General features: G+C 60.5%; 1 protein-coding gene across 1 annotated transcript in view; it reads right to left on the bottom strand.

Moving 5' to 3' along the window:
• Window positions 1-10,208: 10,208 nt before the first annotated feature.
• NUP210 (nucleoporin 210) overlaps window positions 10,209-17,328 on the bottom strand; it is a 94,198-nt gene continuing 87,078 nt past the window's right edge. Inside the window, exons 35-40 of the mRNA XM_069562148.1 lie at window positions 16,884-17,030; window positions 15,217-15,467; window positions 13,788-14,004; window positions 13,022-13,117; window positions 12,851-12,934; window positions 10,209-11,589 (exon numbers count right to left, since the gene is read on the bottom strand). Coding sequence (XP_069418249.1) covers window positions 11,489-11,589; window positions 12,851-12,934; window positions 13,022-13,117; window positions 13,788-14,004; window positions 15,217-15,467; window positions 16,884-17,030 — 896 coding nt within the window. The 3' untranslated portion in view covers window positions 10,209-11,488. The remainder of the gene's footprint in view (window positions 11,590-12,850; window positions 12,935-13,021; window positions 13,118-13,787; window positions 14,005-15,216; window positions 15,468-16,883; window positions 17,031-17,328) is intronic.

Below are 17,328 nucleotides of genomic sequence, written 5' to 3'. Positions count from 1 at the left end.
GGACACGGAAACACGCTAAATGTCCATGGGACGGATAAAGATGGGACACGCACACACACACACACGCGTGCAAGCGCCTGCTACTCAGCCACCAGGAAATGCAGTGACGCCCTAGAGATGACCACACCGAGCAAAGCAAATCAGACAAGAGAAGGACAGATACCGCATGGTCTCACTCAGCAGACGCAGGGCCTGACACACAACCCCCGCGGACCCGTCTGTGGAACAGAATCAGACACAGACGCAGGGAACACGTGCACGGTTGCCGAGGGGAGGACAGGGAGGGATCGGGAGTTTGGGATTCGCAGAGGCGAACTCTTACGCACCTCGCGGACAAACAACAAGGGCCTCCTGCCCAGCGCAGGGACCCATTCAATATCCTGCGATAACTTGTAACAGGAAAGAATATGAGAAAGAGTATATGCGTATGGATAATGGAAGCATTTTGCTGTAAGGAAGAAATTAACATAAAACACTGTAGATCAACTATACTCCAATAAAAAAATTTTTAATGCTGCCTTCATGAATTTTGCTGTTACTGGGTATACATAAAACACAAATTTAATTTTTTTTCTTTACTGTTTTAAACAAAAATATTTTTAGGGGCGTCCCCTGGTGGCCTCGTGGTGAGGATTCGGTACGTTCACTACAGAGGCCTGGGCTTCCCTGGTGGCCCAGCGGTGAAGACCCCAGCTGCCAGTGCAGGAGGTGCGGGGCGTGAATCCAATCCTGGGTCGGGAAGATCCCCTGGAGCAGGAAATGGCAACCCAGGAAGTCCCACGGACAGAGGAGCCTGACAGAGGAGCCTGGTGGCCCACAGTCCAGGGGGGCACTGAAGACCCGTGAGCAGCTCCTTCACATGGTCAGGACTGAAGGGCAACGGGCCCGAGCCCAGGCTGTGTGATGCGCTTCGGCCCACACCTCCTCGGGCGGGCCAGGGTCCCCCAGGGCTGTGCTCACCTCCCAGCCTCTGCCTTTCCACCTGTAAAGTGGGGATAAGAACAGTGCTGATGCTGGGGCCCCCGGCAGTCAATGGCCCTGTGAGGGCGGCAGGTACTCTCACCCCCTGTCTCTGAAGGACGCGGGGGGCTCTGAAAAGCCTCCGCGTGGGAGGACACACCCAGGTGGTCACCGCATCCACCGTCCCCTTACAGACAGGCTGAGGGGGCCCTGGGGCCCCGAGACAAGGCCGCCTGCTTAGCCAGGGGGCAGAGTACCTGTAGCCAGGAGGCTGTCGGGGGCCCAGCAACGTTTTGCAGATGGGGGTGGGGGTCGGGGGGGTGGAGGACAGAGGACAAACATACTAACGTGTCAAAATGAATAAATGTGTGATTAAGTGTCCACAGAACAGAACCTCAGTCAGCTAGTCTGTGGCTTCTCCACTCATTGCCGTGAGGTTATATATAAATTCTATTTAATGAGGCATGTGGGGGCCTTTTAATCTGTTTGCTGTGACGTGGAGTGGAGGCGCCCACACAGGGCCTAGCGCAAGGCTTAACACAGCCCAGCCCCGAGCAGGAGGGGGTGGCCAAAGCACCGTCATTCATTCATCCGGCAAGCGCTGAGCCCCGGGGGCCAGCAGAGCCCGCGTGAGGGACCCAGACGCCGCCTCCGGGAGTCTCTCCTGCAGCTAACTCTGCCCCCATCCGTCCCCCGAGGCCTGCAGGGAGCAGGGCAGGCCTGATGTCACGGACTCACGCTGCCAGCCGCAGAGCAGTGTGGACACCCAGCCCCACCTTCCCCCTGGGCCCCTTCTGGGCACACAGCGGCCCCGGAGACCCTCTCCCGATTCCTCGTGAACGCGTACGTGGTGGACGCCCCCTTCCAGAGGGCTGCAAGGAAGCCCGTCACAGATTCCCAGGGCTCCGACTGCATCTGTAATTAGGAGAACACAGTGGTTCTAATTTTAACATCACTCCCACCACCCCGACCGCCTCCCTCCCTGTCGTTTCTGGGAGGGATGCAGCCTGGGATCCAGTCTGTGACTTGCGATGAGTCATCTTTTGGAGAATTCTCAATACAGCGAGTGGCTTGAACCTCTTGTTCCGGGGTCCCTGACAGGCACCTCCCCCACTGAGCTGCAAGGCCCAGCCATTGCAGCGCCTGGGCCAGCATGCAGGTTGGAGGCCTCGGGCCTGTTAACCCTGATCCTTAGAAAGAAATCCAACCACCTCCCCAGGCCGGCCAAGCCTCCATCAGGCTGATGAATCACTCCCCCTACACACAACTCCTCCCCCGAGCGTAGGACTGCCAGATAAAATAGAGGTTCCCAGTAAAACTGGAATTTCAGATAACAACAAATGGCTTATGCAACATTTGGAATACACTTATATTAAAAAATCCTTTTAACCAAACCAGTCAATCCTAAAGGAAATCAGTCCTGAATATTCATTGGAAGGATTGATGCTGAAGCTCCAATACTTTGGCCACCTGGTGCAAAGAGCAGACTCATTGGAAAAGACCCTGATGCTGGGAAAGATTGAGGGCAGGAGGAGAAGGGGACGACAGAGGATGAGATGGGTGGATGGCATCACCGACTCAATGGACATGAGTTTGAGCAAACTCTGGGACATAGTGAAGGACAGGGAGGCCTGGCGTGCTTCGGTCCATGGGGTCACAAAGAGTCAGACACGACTGAGCAAGTGAACAACAATAAAAAACCTTTTGCTGTTCAGATCTTTAACTGGGTGCCCTGCATCTTCGTTCGCTAAAACCTGGGACCCTACTCCAGCCACGGGGCCCCTGCTCCGTCCCACAGTCAGGCCCAGGGCACTCCCACCTCAGGGCCTCTGCACATGCTGTTCCTCCGGCCGGAACACTCCTTCCCCGTCTCTGCCGAGTCCTTGGCTCAGATCTCGACTCACACGTCGCTGCAGAAAAGTCTTCTCCGACCACCAAACAGAAGCAGGGTCCTCTCCGCCTTCATCCCGTCCCCTCCCATCTTGTCTGGTATTTCTCGGGGTTCTTAGCACTATCTCTGCAACTGTGCTATCTGTTTCCGCTTTTTCCGTCTCCCCCAGTACAGTGCCAGCTCCACGAGAGAAGCCAAGCCTGCCAGGCAGAGGGCCAGGCACATGCCCGCTGTTGGCTGTTGAATATTTACAAGCAGCCCTGCAGGAGAGGGCAGCCCTCACCACCGCTGAGGAAGCTGAGGCTCAAGGCAGTGGACCACCGGGCCTTGGGCTCCAGCTGGGCCCTTACACGCCAGGATCGCTTCCCAGTACTTTCCGTGGATTCCCTCGTTTAATCTCACGTCCGCTCAATCGACGGAAGCACCACTGCGGCCTCCATTTCCGGGGTAAGGAAACTGAGGCACAGATCGGGTTGCTCACAGTGAAACGGCATGTGGGAAGTGGAGTCAGAATCTGGACCTGGGCTTTCTGACTTCAGAGAAAGCAGTGGCCTGGCCCAGCCTTTAACCTCACTCCCTTCAGTGTCTACAGCAAACCCGAGCCACACCGCCTCAGCCCCCTCCTGACCTCTGCGCTGCCCTTCCCTGGAACCGCCGCTAACTGCTCAGCACAGACACACGGACACACCCACCCCCGCCTCCTGGTTCCCTCTGGTCATCTTTGCAAGGGCTGTCCCCTCCTCTTGGCGACCCTTGCCAAATTACGGGTTTGGGATGAACACTGAATCCAGGGAACTCCACTCAACATTCTGCAATACCCTACATGGAAAAAAGAAGCCGAGAAAGAGTGGGTACATGTATAACCGAATCCCTTTGCTGTACACGGGAAACCAACGCAACATTGTAAATCAACGATACGCCAATATAAGATAAAATTTAAAAAACAAAACCCTTGGGAGGAAAGCAGGGCAAATTGGAAGCGGAGTCAGCAATCAGCTGAGGGGCTACAGGTGAGGCTGCGGCATTTGCCGCTTTAATGAGCTCTGATTGCCCTGTAATTAGAGAAGAGCACAGGAGCCACCCGGGGGGCTTGTTGAACTGCAGGCCCCCCGCGCAGCAGGGCTGGGGTGTGGCCTGAGAGTCTGCTCTTCTCACAGGCTCCCGGGGGCACCCACGCTGTCCATCTGAGGACCAGAGTCTGAGCGGCGAGGCTGTAGGGTGTCACAGGAGAAGGATGGGGGGGAATAGGAGGAGGATGGGAAGTGGGGGGGGGCTGGGGGGTGGGGACGAGGCGGGGAGGGGTGCAGGAGGAGAAGAGGAAGAAGGGAAAGTGCGGGAGAGAGGAGAGCTCCACCCTGGAGCGGGGAGTCAGGCCCGCAGAGAAGGGAGAGGAGAAGAGCAGCGGGGCAGGCTGACGACCAGCCCGGGCTGCCCGGAGCATCGCCCCACTTGGGGTGGGAGGAGTCGAGGCGGCTCAGGTGTTCTGAATCAGGCAGGGACATGCGCTGCCCTTCAGGGCCTCGCTGCACCGTGCTGGTTAAATCAGGACGTGGTTGGCAGAGGAACCAGCCCGCTGGGCCACCCAGCACACCCTCCCCTGCTGGGGCCTCTGCAGTTCCGTCTCCCGCCTGCCAAGAGCAAGGCGGCCCCGGGGTGGCAGCTGTGCTCCCCGGGGATGCGGCTGCGGCGGCAGGCGGGCAGGTAGAGCCCCAGCCTTGGGTCTGCTCCCTTCCTGGACCCACAGGTTTTGGGAGCTGGGGTATCTGATCAGAGCCGAGGGGGACGCTGAGGCCCAGGGAAGGGAAGGGCCTGGCTGGACAGTCAGGACCAGAAGTCTGGGGGAGCCTGGCTAAAGGGCCAAGGGGCAGAGGTGAGGTGAGGGCACGTTGTTTCCCCCAAACACATCCCGTCCACTCTCCTTGGGTGGAGCAGTCATCCTGCCAACTGTCTCCGAGGGGACTCCATGTTCACACACAGTGACCCCCAGGGTACCCCTCTGAGCAGCTGCTGGCCGCTACATGCCCACTCAGGCACCTGCCATACGGGGGGCAGGCTCCCCACTGCACACAGCAGGGCTCACAGCTCTGTGCCTGCTCCCTTACAGCATCTCGATAAAACTCAGTCCCCCCAGTTTTTCCAAGGTGACATCTGTGGCCTTTCATCCTTGGTTTAAAGGTATACTTTTATGAGTAGGACATAGAGCACATTAAACACTTTACAAGTTGAAATACAATGAGGATTGACCCGTAATTAGAATGTTTTATACCATGACTTGATATAATAGCTTTTAACTGTCATATGAAATAACCTACTCAGAATCTGAAATTATGTGAAATCGTACTGAAAGCGGGCTTTATCCAATTTGTCACTCAAAAAGTGAGAAACTTAAAAAGAGTAAGAGGTCAGTTAGATTGGGAAGAATTAACTTTAGAAGTTAATTAACTGACTTCTCTCCAGGTGTCCGGAATTCAGAACATCTCAACGCAGCCATGCACGCCCCTGGGGAATGCCACAGGCCTGGGGGACACAGGAGGCCTTGTTTGAATGCACTGAGCCATCACCCCAAATCGGCACTTCCCTGCACCCCCTAGTTTGGGAGCCAAGAGCTTTTTGTACCCAGAACAACAGGCCATAACTCTGTCCCAAATGGGTGAGGATATGAACCCAGGCCCCAGTGCGTTCCTTCCTACTGCTCAACACTGCCCCCAGAGGAGGCTGGGAGTTTCTGATATGCCTGGTCACCCAGCCATGTCCAACTCTTTGCGACCCTTTGGATTATAGCCCACCAGCTTCCTCTGTCCATGGAATTCTCCAGGCAAGAACACTGGAGTGGGTTGCCATTTCCTATTCCAAAAGCAGCTTCTAACCTGCGGCTCACATCAGCCCCTCTGACGGTGTCCCACGCCTGGTTCTGGCTCCCCTCCTCCTAGGAGCCTCCTCCAATCCAGCTGCGTCCCTCTGCTGAGGCTGCAGCACGCCCTACCCATAGGAGCAGCTCTGAGCCTTGCTGGGTCTCCCCCTGCCCCACCAGAAGGAAGCCTTGTCTGACTCATCCCTCCAGCTCCCACCCCGCCAGCTCCTGGGGAAGCATGGTGTTGACAAAGGCTGCCAGCATCTCCTGGAGGTGGTAACAGCACCTCACCCCTCCCGGCTCAGGGAACAAAATTACCGGCTTGACAGCCGACAGGAGTCTGCCTCCAACTTGGGCGCCTTGATCATTTTCCTTTGATTTAGACCATGAGCTCCTGTTCTCCTCCCCCACAGGGGGGCGAATGTCGTTTCAGTGGTTCCTGAAAATAAAGTATTACATTTATACAAACACCCTACCTCTGCCCATCAATGCCCTCAACCTGGACCTGGTGGGCAGTAGGGGCAGGAGGCGGGGCCTACATCTCCTGCATTTTAAGATGCTTCGGTCCCAAACCTATACTTTTGAAGAAAACACACACACACACACACACACACACACTCCAGCACACAAAACATCCTTTATCAACCCTCTATCTTTGTCAGCTGCCAAAGCAAAGCAGATCCTTTCACGTCTGGTTACGAGTGAGCTAAAACTAGTCCTTTCCTGCCTCTGAAATGAGCGGCTTGGGAGTAGGTTAGTGGGCAAGATGGGACTCCTCACTTCCGCTGATACCAGCTAACTGGCCGTGGCTGCAGGAATGCTGGACTGTAGGGAGTCCAAGGCAGAGGCCTGCCCGAGCAAGAGAGAGTTCTGGGAGCGATTAGCAATGTCTGCCAGGGACGCAAGAAGGGGCTGGGGGCACGCACGTGCCAGAATGTTTGCTGTTTATGAAGAAACTCAACTGAAAGCTGGTGGCCTGAGAGCAGGTTTCTTTGGCCCCCACAAGTTGGTTTTTCTAAAAATATATACATATTTTAAACTTTATTACCAATATGTATAAACCGGAAGGTTTTACCTCCCCCGAGCTGGAATTTCAGAGTCTCTAGAAAACCAGAAGAACGGGCCCGCAGGGCTCTGCTCCCACCTGGCAGGGGAGTCCAGTGGGTGAGGCCATCCATCCTCAGCCCCGCTCTCTCCGGGTCATGTGCTGGGCTGTCCCGTCGTTTGTGAGCCTGCACCTGCCTGCAATTTGGTTCCATCGGCCTGGTGAGCGGCAGCAGGGACTCCGGCGGGGAAGGTTTCACAGCCCCCGAGAGCGAGGGTGGGCTGCCTCCAACCCCCAGGGAGACGAAGCAAGAGCGGCTCACAGTCACTGAGTGCCATGGGCTTGCTCACCAGCACGCTGGGGGTCTAACACTGCAGCTCGTGGAAGCTCACAGCACACCTCCGCTTTGCAGATGGGGAAACTGAGGCTCTGAGAGGTCCCGGCCACCTGCAGGTGAGCAGCAGAGGCAGGCGCTCTGCGGTGGCCAGGCTCCCTGGACTGCTGCCCTTGGCCTCCCGACATGCCCCGCTCCGTGGAGAAGGACCCAAGGGGCGAGCCACCGCCACCCCAGGGCTACGGCACCTGGGAACCACGGAGCAAAGGGAAAATGGGCTGCCACCTTCCTGGTGCTCACAGTCGTCCCCATTTGCTTTCAGTAAATAGTCCCCAGGTGAAAGTGGTCAGCTGAGGAGTCTGCTGATGGAGTCCTCCCCTCGGGAGTTAATGTGCGCCGCTTACACACAGCATAAAACCCAGCAGGAGGATGGACGATCCCCAAACCCACGGTTCTGGCTTTGTTTTCTTCCCATCTCTCTCTAACTGAGATCGCTCACCTCATGTGATATTAAAACTGGGGCTCCAGACGGGCTCCTTGAGAGACAGTCGTGGGGGAAAGGCCCCTGCCATCCACCGATGGGTCCTTGTGTCCTGGGTGGCTACTCCGGGGGGGAGGAGGAGCGACCTTGACCGTCAGGAGAAGGGCCTGGTGTACTACCCAGGGGCGGCCCCCGCCAGTCCCTTCCTGTCTCTGGACCTCAGTTTTCCCATCTGCACGATAAGGGAGTTGAACAATAAAGAAAAGGACAACCCATGATTGTTCTCTGCTAATGACTTTCACTCCTGACCCCTCCTCTCACACCGTGACTTTGCAGCGCCCCCCCAGCCAAAGTAGCCTGTCCCCGGGCCTTGACTCAGATTCATGAGTCGCCTTATTCAAGAGACTGGAGAGCAGCGGCTCTCGCAGCACCCCAGCCCAGCCCCGGGGGGCCGCGTGTCCCCACCTCCTCTCTTGCTCCTGGTCGTCACCCGGCCCACTGGGGTGATGAGGCGGGAAAGAAGCCTGAGGAGGAGAAAGCCAGAGCTCCGGGGAGGAAGGCCCTGCGTGGTTGGCCTCCACGGCACCTGCCTGAGTGCCTGCTCGGGGCGCTGACATGGGCATGCTTCCCGCTCCTGTTAAGGCCACCAGGAAGCCCTGTCCAGCTCCAGGCAGAGCCCAGGAGCAAGCAGGCTGGAGGGGACGGGTCCGAGGCCGCAGCTGTGTCACTCAGATTCTGAGACAAGCGGCAGAAAGCTACCCCACAGGGTTCAGCCAGAAGGGAATTCATGCCGCGCTTTGTAGCAGTCACCTACTGCTGCAGTAACACTGCCCGACAAACCATCCCCAGCGTTGGTGAGTTTGTAACTGCCATCACTCACACCCAGGGCCAGGTGGCTGGGGATGGGGACGCGTGCCTCAGGTGCCCTGGGCCTCCTCGTGATTCTGTCAATGGCAGAAGCACATGGAGGGTGGGGGAAGCTGGTGAGTCCTCTTTAAGCCCAGGCTCTGAATGGACACGTGGTCACTTCCACCCATACTCCGCTGGCCAAAGCAAGTCACATGACCTCCATGGCGGCGGGGGGATGCATTCAGCCTCGGGGGAGGCGCAGGGAGGCGGAGGGCTGGGATGAATGTGCAGCCGATGTGCTACCTGTTACCCTGGTGCCACCGCGGGCTGGCGGGTAGGGAGGCGGCCAGGTGTTAGGAAGGCCGCTCTGCAGACGGGGGAACACAAGCCCCTTCCCACTGCAGACGGTGGGCCTGCACCTCAGCCACCTCATCTGTAAACCCCGTGCCTTTCTCACCCACCTGGACAGCCAGGCTGTGGTCTGTCTCAGAGCTGGTGTCTCAGACCTTGAGATGCAACATGTCCAATACGGCCCCCTCCCTGCCCCCAACACACACAGACACAGAGAAACAGGAGGAGACAGAGAGAAACAGAATTATTTTTTGGCCAAACTTAGGAATTCTAGAGGAGAAAAAAAAAATCCCTATGTGCAGTACTATATTTTTAGCACGAAATGGTGCTGAAAGCATTTTTTGGCACCCTTGAGAGAGTGAAAGTTGCTTGGTTAGCTTGGGAACAGAAAATGGAGGCAAGTCGCCGGGTTTTGTTAATAGCCTGGCCTCCGGCCGGGTCTGGCTGTTTCCAGTAGCATGTGCTTTAAGATGACGGTGACGCCCGGAGAGAAGAAAGCCCAGACCTCTCGGCCGTAGGCCTGGGTGTCCGTCCAGCTCCGTCAGGGGTCAGAGTGCCTGAGATGAGCGAAGGGAGAAAGGCGCAGTGATCAGTGAGGAGGCCAGCTGGGCAGACCCTGACACCTTTCCATTTTCACCTGGAGGAAGTTGAGGGGGTCAACACCCCGACCTCCAGTCAACCCTGAAGGAACACCATATGTGATTGTTTCCTGAAGGAACAATCATTCGTGGGGCTGGGAAGGGCCGTGGACACCAACTCTGGCTGACAGGTAAGGTGGGAGCTGTTTGCTGAGGAGCCTTCCAGAAGAGAAGCCTTCGGTCTTTAGAAAGAGACGGGGAGAGTTTGTCTCTGCGCTTCTTCTGGATGCTGCCGTGTCCAGTTGTGATGTGATACCTGGATCCTGGCAGCCCTCTTGTGCCGCTGAGGGGTGTGCCTGAGGGCTATGCTGACTTGTATTGAGTGCTGTGTGCCAGGCAGGCCCTGTGCTGAGCATGTGTGCATATGGGTGTGTTAGTCACTCAACTGTGTCCAATGCTTTGCCCACCACCCTCCTCTGTCCATGGGGTTCTCTGGACAATCTCTCTAGAGGAGATTCTCCATCTCCTCTGTCCTGGGTCTCCCACATTGCAGGCACCTTCTTTACTGTCTGAGCCACCAGGGGCATATGGTATCATTACATGCTTTCTAGGTGTTCCTGTGGACCAGACTCTGGAGACACACCGGGTCTGTTCCCATCCTCGAGGCTGGACCAGCCAGGGTGGGGCAGTGGGGCTAATGATGGTCACAGAGATCCCTCAGAGGGGAGGGGGGCCTGGGTATGCAGCCAGAGAAGAGAGCCCATAGAGCAGCCCTGCTCCCCAAATTCACACAACGGGAAGCGGCAACACCAGCCCTGGGTTGGCTCCAGGCAGGACGCATGGGGCTCCGGCAATAATCACACTCGTGTTAAGAAACTAAATCGAGCTTTATTAAATAAACCAAGTAGAAATGTGCCTATTTACATCCAAGTTGTCAGTTTGAGCTCAAGTAATATGCCAAGGCACAATTCTTCCTGTCTCTAGCTTTAAAAAAATAAACTGCATGGTCCAGCCCCAAAGGACTGAGGCAGGTTCGGGCATACGGCTCAGGGTCAAAGCTGGAGGCCCCATGGCAGGGTCCACGCGCACCAGGCTCTGGGGCTTTCTGGGGTGGTGCGGCTTCCCGGCCACGGGAGGGCTACGTCCTGGAGGTCTCAGCTGCCACATGGATGAGGGCTGGGCGGGAGGCCATTTTCCAAGCTGCCTCCTCCCTGGCCCGTCTGGGGAGCTGCCTTGAGGGAGCCCGTCCTGCAGGGCGCCGGCGGCTCAGGTCGGCGAGGTGCTTCATACAGAAGGAGGGGCGGAGAACACGGGCCTGTGTGTAGGCAGAGGTCTGAGCTCACGGGCGGCGCCTGGCTCCAGGTCAAGGACGCCTCCCTGATTCGACTCTGAAGCCCCTGTGCTGATAGGGAAGCTGGGACAGGCAGGACGGGCTGTCCCCCGGGGCAGAGGCCAAGTTCACCGCCAGGAAAACAAAGAACCACAGAGGAGACTCTGCTCACAGCGGCCCTCGGTGGGGGCAGGAGGCAAGGCTCCCGGCTCCGGGAGTTTCAGCAGCCCCTGAGGCTGAGCTGGGCACCCTGGCCCAGCCCCGAGGCTCCTCGTGTAGCCCTGGGGTGGCCCAGGCCACTCGCGTCCATTCACTCCAATCATTTCCCAGCAGGAGCCGGACGGGGGAAATGTCGGGTTTCCAGAGAGAAAAGAACTCACACAAATAAAAAACATCACTGATGAAGTCCTTTCCCTGAGAACACTGCTGTCACAGCATCTACAGAGCCCTGGTCCAAAGACGGCCACCTGCTCTAAGTCCTGAGAACGGTGTGATTCTAGAGACCCCGAAATGACAAAAGCTGCGTGTACTTCAAGAAACCCCAGACAACAGGTCGAGGAGGGAGCCAAAGTCTTCGCCTCTGCAAGACTCTGAGTAAAACAAAACAACAATAAAAGCAAAAAAAAAAAAAAAAACCCAAACAACAAACTTAAATTCCTACATGTTAAGATTGAGGTCTTGGGGACAGCCTAGACTCCAGTTACAGGCAGGGGGCAGCGGTGATGGTGGCAACGGCGGCTGGGCCGGGGCTCGCTCCAGGCTGGACCTGGCAGGCCTGTCCCCGGGGGCGGTGGGGGCCCAGGGTCTCGGCCCACTGCCTAGTGGGACGGGTACGGTGGGCTCCACAACCCCGAGGCGGGGCTGGTTCGGCGGGCAGGAGGGAGTGCGTTGAAAGGTGTTGGCCATGAGGCAGCAAAATCTAGGCGGGAAGAGAGATGTGGTCAGCCCAAGCGAGACCTCGACGCCCGCGGACCCCGCAGGCCCAGGCCAGACGATGGTCAGGAAGCGACCCAGGCTCCCAGGCCAGTAGGCGGGGTCCATAGGGGCCTGCTGAGCTGCACAGGCAGAGGCCTGGGCCCCAGCCTGACCTCCCAGAGCGCACAGCCTGCCGGGCAGAGACTCAGGATCCCAGGACCATGTCCCATCCAGGGCGCACTTGGGGAAAGGGGCCTGTCCATCTGGGCAGTGAAAGCTGTAAGAACAGACTCCAACGTGTGTAGGTGGAAGGCTCTGGAGTGCTCAGGGGGCAAGGTGAAGCCCCCGGCAGGGCTCCTGCTAAACAGGGAGGCGTGTGCTGGGGGATACGGGTTGCCAGGCGGGCGCCCACTGCAGGACAGCTGACCAACAGGCCAACAGACCGTCAACAACAGGACGGCTCTGTGAGCAGGGTCGACACAGGGGGGCGAGCTGCTGAGCAGTCCAGGCCTCCCCTGGGCGTCACAGGCCTGAGAGCCAGCCCGGACGAGGGCTGTGATTCTGGGCCCACAACACGTGGACGGTCCTGTTACCCAGCAACGTGCATCTATACAGAAAGCTGTGTCCTCTTCCAAGAAACGCACAGGCCCCTCGCACCCAGGCCAGGCCCCCGTGTAGGTCAGTAGACACCCCCTCAAGGACTCTGCGTAGAGGAGGGAACCCTTGGAAGGGAATCGGGAGGCACAGGGCCGCCTGTACAGCGGCGCGGGTTGCACTGTGCAGCCCCAGGGGACGCCACTCACGGGTCCCCAGGGCCTCAGACCGCAGAGACGGCTGGGTTACGAAGAGGAGCAAGCCACGGGATTCTTCTCTGAGCAGCATCTCCTTGGGACTGCCCAAACCCTCTCCCCTGAGTCAGCCCATCCGCCCCCCGCTGAGAGCCCTAGGAAGCAGCAGCAGTGGGTGGGAACCAGTTGTGGGGCACACCGGCAGACCCGGCGTCCCTGACCCCAGCCCCTCCACCTTGCCTGGTCTGCCCCAGGGAAAGCTCTCCTTGCCCAGGACCGACGTCCACCAGCTCCCGTTCCCCCGCCAGCTCCCGTTCCCCCGCCAGCTCCCGCTCCCCCGCCAGCGCCCGTTCCCCCGCCAGCGCCCGGACCTGCCCTCTGGGGTTCACAGCCCAGCTGCAACTCACGCCCAGGGCCGGGCCTTGTGAGACCCGGGGTCCCCCCACCCCCGGACTGCTCCGCGGGGCGTCTACTCACAGTGAGGGCTGTGCTGAGGGCTGGCTCTCGGGGAGAGAGCTGGCGTGGCAGGGGGCTCCCGAGGCGCGCAGACCGCGTGGTAGGCTGAGAGGCACGAGCGGCTATTAGTTTGGGGGCCGGGACGGCGGGGCAGATGGAGCGGGGGGTGGGGACGCGGTGCGCCCAGCTCACCTATGATCATGGCTGCCGTCCCGGCCAGCAGGGCGAAGAGCGTGAAAAACATGGCCTGGTAGGAGTCCAGGACGCGCTGGAAGAGCCCGGCGCCTTCTGCAACCCAGGACACAGTCACCAACGCGCCCGCAGAGCCCCAAGGGCTGTGCCCGCGCTCATGGGGAGGGGCCGGGCTTGAGCCCAGTCAGCCCAGGACCGCCCCGTCCATCTCCTGAGCCCAGCCCCTGGGCCCAGGGCCCAACCCCGTCCATCTCCTGAGCCCACCCCCTGGGCCCAGGGCCTGCCCCATCCATCTCCGGCTGCTTGAGCCCACCCCCCTGGGCCCAGGGCCTGCCCCGTCCATCTCCTGAGCCCACCTCCTGGGCCCAGGGCCCAACCCCGTCCATCTCCTGAGCCCACCCCCTGGGCCTGGGACCGCCCCATCCATCTCTGGCTGCCTGAGCCCACCCCCTGGGCCTGGGGCCCGGCCTCCGGGAGCAGGAGGAGGCTCAGCTGCTGCTCCTTCAGGGGTGTGCTGCCCCGAAAGCGAAGGCCATGCTCGAGGGGCGCAGCTCAGCCACATGTGACAAAGCCTCCAGGCCCTGAGCGCAGATGGGGGTGAGGGGAGCGAAGCCCGCCTGCCCGAGATTCGGCCACTCGCTCGGGGCGGGGGCTGGGGGGTGGGGCGGGCAGGTGCGTTTCTGCTCCTCCGCCCCCAGACTCCCGGTCCGCTCCTGCTGGACCACACTGACTGCCCTCCCCCCGGGGGCCCCGTCCCGTGACTCACGAGCGCCCGGGCCTCGGCGGTCCATCACGAAGGCCACGGTGACTGGGATGGTGACAGCCTGGTCAGTGCTGGGGCTGGAGAAGGTCAGGGAGGTGGACAGAGGCCCCTGGCTGCCCGCCGTGGGGTCCGAGATGCTGACTGTGTAGGTGGCGAAGCTCGGCAGCCCCAGAGACTTCTCCTTCACGAAGGCCAGCACGGCTGGGGACCCCGACTTCACCTGGGAGAGACGCCAGGGCTGAGGACGTGAATGCCGGCTCAGTCGTGCCCGACTCTCCGCGACCCCGTGGACTGCGACCTGCCAGCCTCCTCTGTCCATGGGGTTCTCCAGGCGAGAACACTGGAGTGGGCGGCCGTGCCCTCCTGCAGGGGGTCTTCCCGACCCAGGGATCGAATCCTCGTCTCTTGCATCTCCTACACTGGCACCTGGGGGGCCCCAGGGCTGCGGGGCACACCCCCACTTCTTCCTGACACTCACGCTGCCCTGCTGGCTGGGCACATCCAGCTGACAGGCGCGCAACCCACAGAGTCAGAGGAGCACGCTGTCTAGGCTGGGTATTTTTCAAAAGGACAAATCAGTGCCACAGCTCCTTTTAAATAGTGATGCGTTCTGCGAGCCGCCCCCAAGCTCGCTTCCCAAGGGGGCAGCTGGGGCTCTGCCACTGGGCTGTCAGATGCCAGCAGCCCAGCCCAGGGCCCAGCAGACGCTCCCTCGTCAGCAGCCGACTCATCTCTGCCTCACTCTGCACCCAAGGGTGCCGCAGCGAGACCGGAGAAGGCCGAGGAGACGCCGGCGGGCCCTGCACACGGCGCCCCGAGCCCCTCCCATGCTGCCGGGCCCCGGAACCCCCGTGCTACACCACCCTTCAGCACACGGGGCGGCCCAGGCCCAGAGCTGGGGACGTGCTGTGGCAGGTGTGCAGGACCTGCGATAGGTGAGGGCCCAGAGCCGCTCACCCTGCTCTCGGTCACCACCGTCCTGCCCTGAACTCACTCGCGGACACGTGATGTGCTTGCTGAGCACGTGCTGCAGAGGAGAGGAGCAGCCACGCCCCTCACACAAGCACACGGGCCGACAGACAGTGCTGGGAAGACCCTGATGCCCGGAAAGACAGAGGCAGGAGGAGAGAGGGTAACAGAGGAGGAGATGTTTGGATGGCATCACCAACTCAATGGACATGACTTTGAGCAAGCTCTGGGAGACACTGAAGGACAGGGAAGCCTGGCGTGCTGCGGTCCACGGGGTCACAGAGTCGGATACGACTTAATGACTGAACAATAGACAGCGATTCTGCTCTGGGGAAAAGGATGGTCAAGAGAGTCCAGCTCTGTGCTCATTTCCAGGAGAGGTGACCCAGGACCTCACGGCTGCAGCTGGTCCTGCCCGCCTCCCCCTCCCGGGGGCCTTGGCTCCCACCTGCTCAGCACTCACCTCCAGGTGCTCCAGAACCTCCATGGCACCAAAGACCTTCACCTCGGAGCTGGTGTAGTGGTTGCTCAGGAGGATTTCGGCCTGGTCAGCGTAAAGCCCCGGGCTGAAGGGCACCTCGGCCCCAACCTGCTCCGTGGGCGAGGGGCTGCCCAGGAGGCTCGCTGTGACCAGCAGCGCCGTCCGCTTCAGGCTCAGGTGCTTCAGCTGCCGGTCCGTCAGCGGGAGCATCGTCACGGAGCACAGGTACCGGCCTGCGGGGACAGGGGCACCGTTCTGCCCGGGCCCCTCCCCACCCAGGCCCTGCCACCGCCCCTTCCCCCCGGAGGCGCCCAGGTGAGGCATGCCCTCCTCCAGGGGCCTCCTGGCAAGGCCCTCTTCAGTGTCCTCGCCCGCCATGGGCCCCCTTTCTGGGCCCAGAGCTCCCGAGTGTCCTGGAATCCTCCGTTCACGGACTCCCCTTGGGCAGGAATGCCAGGTCCATCTCTGAATCTTAAGGCCCCACCAGGCTAGCTCAGAGCGGAGGTGAGGGACGGGTGAACTGGCACCATGGCCCGGCACTGGCCCCACGCCCAGCGGGGCTGACCCCTCCATAGCCGGCACCCCGGGTGCTGCAGGAGGTCCCACGGCTGCCTGGCTGGGACTGTTTGGGGTCCACGCCTGAACCACAGCAGGTGCCTGGGCTGAGTGGCCACTGCCGAGGGTGCCTTGGGAGGCTTGGTGAGCAGGTACCAGGGTGCCTGGGATGGGTCCCGGGTCCCCCCTGTGCTCCTGCCAGCCAGGCACCTGGAGGCCGGTCCCTTCCTTTCCTCCTCCCCCACCGCCACCAGCTGGGAGCCCCCAGCAAGTCAGCTTCCTGGCTGACTCTGTCCTTCAAGTGGGGGTAACAGCGAGCCCGTGTGGGGCTGTGCGGGCGAATGCACAGGGCCTGGGACAGCTGAGGGCCTACTCTGTGCTGAGCCCGAGCTTGGTCCCCCAGATCCTAGGAGTGGGCAGAGGAGGGCCTCGCCTCAGCCTGCAGCCAAATTCGTTGGGTGACACCGGGCCGCGCACCCTCAGAAAGAGCTGAGCAATGCACTGCACGCCCGTCTACAGAGACTCACGGCAACACTGACTCGAGCTAGGCGCCGTGCAGGCTTGTCACGGGGACTGTCCTGAGCAGTTGTGGCTGCCGTGACGGCGGCCCTCCTCTCAGAGCCACCCCGTGGGGCTGGCCAGCAGCTCCCCAGCTCCGGTCAGCAGGTCTGCGGAGCAGCTCCACTCCAGAGACGCCCGGGACTCTAAGAGCGAATGAGGGCCCTGCCTCTGTGGAGCCCCCAGCCAGAGCCACATCATGCGGGTGGCGCAGGGCACCACCCTTCCTTCCCAGGACTTGAGGGCAGCAGCCTCCAAGCTGAGTGAGAAGACCAGGAGAGGGCTTGGACCAGGCTTCTCAGCTCGGAAGTGCGTCCTCTCCCCGGGTGGAGGCAGCCGCTGGGAGAGGCCGGCGCCTGGCATAGGAGCGTGAACCCTCCCGGAGGTCGCAGTGGGACGCCAGGATGACCACATCCGTCCCCAGGTCAGGCTCCTGACAGACACGGGCCGCACGGACAGACTGCCATTGCGAGCCAGACACACCACAGGCACACCCAGTGTGCAGGTCACGTTCCCCTCCAGACCCGCAGGCTCACCCAGGGCGGCGTCAAACTCGGGCTCCACGCTGAAGACCTCTCGTGCCGGGAAGTCGAAGACATCCTGCTTGAACTGCAGCTGGCAGCTGAGGAGCGCTTCTGGGCGCAGGGCCGCGATGCCTTCCGCCTGACCGGGGGAGCACTCGCCTGCAGACGGGGGAGCAGTGAGGGGCGCCACACCCAGGCCCCCAGCCCCCGGCCCCCGCCTCAGCCCTCGCCTGCGGAGCCCAGCAGCTCTGAGAACCAGACCTGCACCACAGCCCTCTTGATGACCGAAGCTGATAAAGGCTGAGGGAACGGGCCATGTCAGCGTTTGCTCAGAGCCTGCGTCCAGAGAGCGTCCAGAGAGCGTCCAGAGGCTGGGCAGCTGGGTCTGCCCATCAGCACGTGTGTGTGTACGTGTGCTCAGCCATGTCTGACTCTCTGCGACCCCGTGGACTGTAGC

Source organism: Ovis canadensis, chromosome 19, assembly GCF_042477335.2.
Source record: "Ovis canadensis isolate MfBH-ARS-UI-01 breed Bighorn chromosome 19, ARS-UI_OviCan_v2, whole genome shotgun sequence".
Classification (NCBI taxonomy): domain Eukaryota; kingdom Metazoa; phylum Chordata; class Mammalia; order Artiodactyla; family Bovidae; genus Ovis; species Ovis canadensis.
This window is presented reverse-complemented; position numbering and strand designations above follow the sequence as displayed.